This window comes from Thalia democratica, chromosome 6, assembly GCF_965202585.1.
Source record: "Thalia democratica chromosome 6, ktThaDemo2.hap1.1, whole genome shotgun sequence".
In the NCBI taxonomy this organism is placed as follows: Eukaryota; Metazoa; Chordata; class Thaliacea; order Salpida; family Salpidae; genus Thalia; species Thalia democratica.
This window is the reverse complement of record NC_139170.1, coordinates 12,407,750-12,416,164: the sequence shown is the minus strand read 5'-3', so window position 1 is coordinate 12,416,164 and position 8,415 is coordinate 12,407,750. Positions and strand designations below refer to the sequence as shown.

General features: G+C 24.4%; 1 protein-coding gene across 1 annotated transcript; it reads right to left on the bottom strand.

Moving 5' to 3' along the window:
• Nucleotides 1-901: 901 nt before the first annotated feature.
• Nucleotides 902-4,374, bottom strand: LOC145838738 (cyclin-dependent kinase 5 activator 1-like). Its single transcript, XM_082946361.1, has 4 exons — nt 4,321-4,374; nt 2,989-3,257; nt 2,014-2,182; nt 902-1,129 (listed from the first exon to the last, which is right to left on the bottom strand). Exons 1-4 carry the CDS (start codon nt 4,372-4,374, stop codon nt 902-904), a joined length of 720 nt encoding a protein of 239 aa, XP_082802487.1.
• Between the last annotated feature and the right edge of the window lie 4,041 nt (nt 4,375-8,415).

Genomic DNA, 8,415 nt, shown 5'->3' with positions numbered 1-8,415 from the left:
AATTCAATTAATTTTTCTCTTATTTAACACACATTTTTAAAAGTACAATGAAAAAAAAGTTTTTTTTATTTTTTATTCAAAAATTTTGAAATTATCTTCTTCGTAAAATTTCAGCAAAATAGTTCTAATCATCAATATGAATTATTTCATAAAATCATTTCTTACATGTCTAAACGTACTATTTAAAATATTTAAGATGTAAACATAACTAACAGCTTGTGGAATAAAAAAATCTTTTCGCAGTAATCTTAATGTTTTATAATACATTTCGATTTAAAACTACCTCAGTGAAAATTTTTAAAGTTTTTAAAGTTTATTGAACTGCTTACAATTTATAAACCATAAAAAATTAGTATAGCAAAATATTTCCAAATCAACAGAAGATAACATTATTATTATAAAAAAAATAAAAAATAGCTTTGTTATTTTCAAGAAAGATCTAATTCAGTTTTTACATGTACTTTGCAAACGTATTTTGGCAAATAAAAATAATTTTTTACTAACAATCTTACAAAACTACACAGAACTTTAATAATTATCACAGCCTCTAAGCCAGCTGTTGTTAACCTTTTTTTTTACATATTTTGCCCTTTTATTGAAGGTAATTATCAAATTCACCCCAATATACAATGTAGTGTTGAATTTTGGCGGGAAATTTTTTTTTTGAAGTTTAAGCATATTATTTATAAAAAGCCGTAAAGTTTAGAGAGTTAGTTTACTTTTAAAAAATTACTGTGAAATATTTACTTATAAATTAAAAAGACTTATAATTAAAAACAAATGAACATTAGTTTTCATAACTTATATTTGAGGCAATTTACTCCCAGGGGTAAATTTACCCCAGGTTAAGAATCGCTGCACTAAGCTGTCATGTTTTATTTGAATTTTACAAAGAGAAATATCACGAGCAATTCGACAATTCTTTGTAAACTTCGTTGTAAAAAGTTTTGTCCTGATTCATTCTGCGCATGCTTCCTGATGAGTTGCTCGTCACATCCAAGCATATCTGGAAGAACTTTTTCTTGCACCTGTTCAACAAAAATGGTTTGCAAGGGTAGCTTATTTCCGGACCAATGTTCGTGTAGGTGATGAACAAGTGAACCAGAATGTGTTGAATGGCATCGTCAACCTTTAAATATGTTTTTGTTTATTTCAGAGTAAGTGTGATTTCTTACTCATTATAAGCTATAAATTTAAGATTTTTTCCTATTAGCTACTGGATATGATACACAATAAATCAATAAAGTTTTAATATACTATTATGCTTGAATAGCACATAACCGTTTTTTTTTTACTATTGTTCTGGAAATGCTTTTTTTTTGCAATGTTTCTAAAAGTCTTAAGTAATGCTTAAGTACATGAATGCTTCTGTTTAAAAAATGTTTAAATATAAATAAACGGTACACCAGTTTTAAAAACAAAAATTATAACGTACTGACATATAAAACAAAGCAAAAATAGTTAGATAAAAATTAAAAGTAAATCTTTATGATCTAAACCAGAAGTAACATTATGTTTCTATCGTCAACACAGCCGAGATATTTTATGGAATTTACAGTTAACACTAAACTGATCGTCACGACCAAAAGTTGCCATTATTAATACATTTGATAGATAATAGTTGTAGGAACATGATTATTAAAGTTAAAACCAGAAGCGTTTGTTTGTATATATTCAACGTTTAAAATTCTTTTTTTAAAATTAATCCTGTCACAACCTGTCCTCATAAAGACAAACTAAGTCGCAGCATGTTGTTCATGCGGTGTTAATTGATAAATTGAATGACGTAAACACTTTTAGCTAATTATATTTTGCAATAAAATAACAGAAAAGGTAAGTATTGTTGGTACACATGTTTATCTGCCAAAAAAAAAATAGATTAAAAAATATTAAATATTAATTCATTTTTAAATCATAAAAAAAGAGGGTTAGAAACGTTTTTACAGTTATCTTTATAAAATCTAAATTAAAGGTAAGCTGTATTATGTACGTACCACTATTTTAAACATTAACCTTTGTGATATTTCTCGAAAGATTTTCTTTGCTAATTTGGTACAAGAAAGAAATGCTGGACGGCGATAAGAAGTTGCTTTCTTGCCACTCGTTATCTATAAACTGCTTTTCCACGCTTTCAATCATCCGCCTGACGTTTTCCGATCGAAGTCCTCGAACTAGCGAGCATCTGCAGCGGAAAGTTTTGCTTTTACCAAAATGTCAAGTTTAATGGTCAAACAGCATTATTTTTGCTTACTTACATTTGTAGCAGAGTTAAATCGTAGGATTTATTGAACTTATAAGGCCTTTTTATCAAAGTAGATACGATCAAGGTTGATTATATATACTAGTAAGAAAAACATGAACTGCATATGGTTCATATTACAATTTAGTGCTTCATTTAGTTTACGGTAAATGGGTGCACAACTATTTGAACAAATCAAGCTCTTAAAAAGTTTTTAAGGGCTACAACTCAAAAAGTAATATAAACCTTTATAAATGCGTATGTAGATCTAATTACTACTTACAACTCGTTTTTGTTTTTGAAAATCTTAAAAGTTTTTTGAGATATGGATAAAAAGTTCTAAAATATAACAATTTTTCTTAACTTTGAAAGTTCTCTTTTGTTTTTTTTTTCAGTTTTGTTTATTTTTAGTTTCTTTATAACTTATTTTTTTGTAGTTACTTTCTTGCCACTAAACTAGATTATTTATAACCGCTTTTTTAATTAAAAATAATATTTATTGCTTTTTGAGATGTGTCTCTTAAACATTTTTTAAAGAATTTAAAATGTCGAGTTTAAATTGTCATGTAACTAGGGTAAATAACTGCAAAAACTTGTTGAAACTATTCATTTACTTGAGCTATCTGTTAGAGTAAGTTTTAGGTGTCAACTTTAATACTCACTTGTTAAGTTACTAGGCTGTCAACTATTTTTGCTTAAAAAACTAAGAAAACAAGCTAAACCTTACAAAATTAAATGAACAAGTATACCTTTGACAGACGAATTTCGAGTAGCAGTAAAGAGCTTTTTTAGTGGTCATTTCCAAGTTTCCATCAACTTTATGCATGTAAGCCCAAACATTTTTTGACGGTGCTTTTTTTCTTTCTCCTGTGTTTTTTGTATGGTCAGCAGGTCGCGTTCGAGGATTTAGTTGATCGAGTGTAAACGATTTTCTTGGATAGGGAGTTAGTGCTACTTTTTTTAAGCTCTTAAAATTTTCTTTGCAATTTACCACAGGGCAAACCTTTGCACATTCAACCTAAAGTATTTAAAAAAAGTTAATAGTTTCTAGCTACTGATTTAAATAAAACTTAGCAGTTTGGGCGAAAGTTAGTACTGAAATAAAACAAAGATTTTGAGAATACAAGCAAGAATGTCGTTAATTACCAATAATTGGTTTGGAAACGACTTTAAAATTAAATTCTTTATCAAAAAGTATAGGAAGATATATTTTACAAAACTGTAAAACTAATTGGTTAAAAACTTTAAAATAAAAAAAAATGCTAATAAACCAAGTAACAAAGTTATTTAACTTAATTTTTCTTCAATTACTCACTTTATTTTTTTTCTTGCTCTTTCTACAGAAAATTGACCTTCTTCTCCATTTAAGTTTTATGCACAATGTTTTTTTAGACTTCTTTTTTGTAACAAAATCTTCGTTTACCTAAAAAGTTCAAAAAAAAGCTGTGACTTTTTAAGTTGTGAAATGGAGTAATTTTAAATTGTTTAAACTGTACGTTTAGTTACCCAAGATAAAAAAATATGTTTTGTTGGAATTTGTTTTCGATAATCTTTTAAAATATTATTTTACTTCTAAAATACTTCTAATAAACTCAAAATTTAATTTTAAGTTTTCAAGGTTTTTACTAAAAGTTATTCTAATAGGCATAATTGTTATATTTAGTTGATTCAACGTTTTTGTTTTTTACACACCTACTTTTAAGTTTTATTGAAAATAAGATTAATTAAATTTACTTTAACCGCCTTACTAAATAAAATTAACAAATATGGAAAAATGTATTGAAAAAACTGCTTTAGATTTATATAATAGTTTTCAAGTAAAACCTTAACTACATTATTACTTACTTTTTTGTTTAGTATACTTCAAATACACTCTTATACTTAATCGATACATAGATTTCTACAAAACTTAAATAAAACTTCAGTGCTCAATTTCATCTTTATTGCACGTAACAACTTTATTTTAGTTTTAAATAAAAAACAATACAAAAAGTGTAAACAAAGTCGTTGGAAATACCTTTTTAAAAATTAGTCGTAATAAACAGTTTTTCAATCTCGGTAAAACAAAAATAGAAACTCACTTGACTGTCGCTGATGTCAGAGTTGCTGTAGTTTTTACAATTCGAACCGCCCATATTGTTTCTTGAGTTTTAATTATATTTATAACGGTCTGTTTAAATTTAATTCAAATATATATTTGTTTGTGATAAAACTGAATGATTAGTTGTTTTACCGTACAAAAAATATTTTATCATCTATGCAACTACTAATAAATACATTTTAAATCGCACACTAAATGTTTTGTTTATAAATAAAACAGTCATCTTAATTCATCTAATACATATTTTTAAATCTAGTAACGGTTTGGTTGACAAAAACAAAATTTTTAAATATTTCAATTTTTTTAATTAACAACAGCTTAAAGTTACACATATAAGTAAAAACTAAATGGAAACAAAATAGCAATCTTTTAATAAAGTTAATCTTCAAAGTCTAAGTATTTATTACAATTTCCATACCTATAAACTATCTGTTTTGAATTATACATAACGCTCACGAAACATTTTAGGAGAAAAATTTTATAGAACTAATCATATAAGGTCAGGTCTATCATCTAAAAAGTTTTTTCTCTTTCTAAAAGACAGTAAGACTATTACAATCTGTGCAGCTTTATGAAAATTATTTCAACATATATACCTCGTAAAAAGTTTGACTAATGATATTGATAAAAAGTTTATTTGTATTTTAGAAATAATTTATTACACTGATACATGTATAAAATGAACGTTATGCCTTTTAAACATATTTAACAAGTAGTAGAACAAATAAATAAAAGCTTCCATTTCGGATTATAACGGTGGTGATTTAAAATTAAAGTTTTAAACTTTACAGATTTTACTTTTCATATTGATTTTTCTAATAAAAAATTTCGTACTTAACATCTTAAAAACAACAATAATGATTGATATGCAACCAAAGAATGATGAAATTCAAAAACGAACTTTAAATGTACAAGAAAACGTAGATGTATCGTGAGTTTTAGAACGTAAAGATAAAATCTTCTTAAAAAAACTTAATCTTTTCAAAAAGCAATTAGTATTTTAGACAAAATAGTACTGACACATTTCATAAAATCATTCTAAATATCTAAGAAAACAAAAAAAAAACTGTATATTTATGTAGCATTCAAGTAGGTAGGTTTATACAATCAGATTATTTTTTTTATCGAAAGAGAACTAAAACTAAAAATTCATAAGTTTTGAATTAAGCTTAGTTAATACTAAAACAATATATATATATTACGTTTTTATTTTTTAAATGAGCAATAAAGTTCTTAAACTATACAGATATAAGGAGACAAACTATTCACCCATAATGTTAACGATTCTTTTTTTTAATGATATCTTCCATTTATTTTTCTAATTTACTTTTTTAAAATTTATATTAAAACTGAAAAACCCTCCAAGGCAAAACTTTTTTTTTGTATTTAGAATCCCATAACAAAATCTTAATAACTTTCTAAAACGTTTACTAAAACTTTTCAAAGAAATTTTGATTAAGCATTGCAAAAAATATGTAAAATATAATAAACTTTATTTGTTATTTTAATTTTTACGTTTTGATTTTACACTAAGTATATTTGATGACTTGCATTAGGAACAAACTTAAGCTTAAAACTGACTTTGATAAACTGTAGCATATTATTAAATTTTTAATCTACCTACAAAATTTCGAAATCAAAATAAAAATTATTTCTATTAATCTCAAAAATATTAATATATCTATTTATACGTCGTAAAAAAATAGTTCTGACAATTAAAAAAAAACAGTTCACTAAACTTAAAATATAATATTATATCAATAGATATAAACGTGCTTAAATCTTATAGGATAGCTAAGATAATCAAAATATTTATATAGTTCGTATTTTTATTTAATCAATAGTGTAAGCTTTAAGTAATTCTTTAAGCGAAAATTTTTCTACTGTAACTCGTTTATAAAATTTCTTTAAATATATATTTATGAAGAAAGCGATTTTACGTTTAGTAAGGTAAATTTATATTTAGATTTATCTACTGCAGTAACTATAACATTTTTTTGCAATACAATAATGATTACTGTTAAAACTAGCATGAATACATAAATATTTTTATTTTTAAACAATTGTTTTTTCAAACTTTTGTAACATACTATACTAAAAGTACGTGAATCTCTAACTATACATTATAGATTATTTGAAAAATAGTTTGTTCAACTTTAAGTAAAAAGTTTGAGTTAAACTAATATCTTTGCTAATTTAGAAGTTTAAAACTAATCAACTAGTATTCATGTAAAAGTACTACTTATAAATTAAGTTAAGTCTTATAAAATTTAAAACTTTATTAGTTTTTAAACAAATTAAACTACAGTCTAAGTTTTTTGATTATTTATTAATTTCTATCTAATTATTACTATTTTCAGCACAAAACATACGATTTAAAAATTGTTCTAACAAAATAATCATGCTGAGCTACAGTTTACAGCACTTATATTAATAACAAGCTATTTAAGTCAAACACTTGTGACTGTGGACTCATTTAGATTTTGCTAACTAACACAAAATAAGTTTCTAGCCAATTAAGTTATTAAAACTATTATAAAAATTACTTTAAACAATAGTCTAAGCGCATGTATAAAATAATCTGTTTAATTTTATTTAAAAAGTCACGACTTAAAACAAAGTCAATTTAAACAAACCTTAAATCTAATCTTTAACTTCGTTGAAATCTAGTAAATTGTCTTTGTTAGAAACCTGTACTTTTTTGAAATCAAGCTATATACCTAGCATTGTAGAATTTTTATTGATTTTGTTCAAACATAGATTTCAACGAAAAAAGCAATAAGTAAAATAATCACTTTTTATAGTGTATTGTTAAAAGAATACTAATTTCTACATTGTTGGAAATTTTATACAGCAATAGAATTCAAGTTTGATTTATTTAACTTAGCTTATACAACAACTTATTGAAATTTTTTTTAAAGGAAAATACACTATGTAAATGAATAAAAACAATTATATTTGCATGTTTTCAATCAACTAAGTTTAACGCTTAGTGTTTACGATAGTACAAATTGAGCTATATCAACCTGACTATAATGGAGAAGTTATTTTTCTCTTAAACAAAGTGAAAAACTAATTGTGTTTTTATTAAACGCAAAATACCAATCTTGTATTAAATTAAAGCTTGTAATACAATAGCAAATATATGAAAAACTAGAGCTTCAAAAGATATAACAGATGTTTCAAAAATAAGCGAAGGTTAAAAAAGTTTAAAATGTTTAAAATACTTTTGCTTGCTATTCTTTTATTAATTAAAAGTTTTATTTTAAATTTTTACTTACAAATTTTATTAATTTATGAGATGTTACTTTCTTTTGAAGTCGACTTGAACAAAAATCTAACTAAATAATTTCTTACTTTAATCTAAGTAACTGACAAATTTTTTTTACAAAATGTTTAAAAATCAAACAGTAAAAATAAAGTTAAAAAAAATAAAAAAATATCAGAACTAATTATTTGCATGACATATTACCATATCTCCTGTTGCTTACTAGATAAACTTTTCTTCTATTTCTAGCTAAAAAACTATAAAACATTATTTTCAGCGTGTTCTTATTCTTTGTAAAGCTAATAGCTGCAAACTTTTCAAAAGAAAAAGATTAACGATGTTTAAGTACTTCAATTATATTATATATCTATTGTTAGCTGTTCAAGGAAGTATATTTTTACTTTCTAAACGCTTAATTTGCTAAAGTGACTAATATTAAGCTTAATTATTAATACTTAAATGTTGTTTTAAATTTTAAGCTTAAGCTTTATACTAAAAGTTTGCAGTCAAATTCTTCTATTTAATTATAACTTACTAAGGAAAGAGTAACTTGTTTAAAACTAGCTTAGGTATTTAAAAAGTGATACTTATAAGTATTCTTTTATTTAGCTGAGGTAATATCTTTAGACTACCCATCATCAAACTGAAATATTGAAAAGTCTAGTAGAAGATAAAACAGAAAAAAAAACAAAGTAAAATACCATACCAATTTAATAAAGTTCAAAATCAAGTTTCTACTAAAACATTTTGATTAAATTTTTGTTTTTTTTTTAATCGGTAAAGTATCTTTCTGGTATAGTAAATATT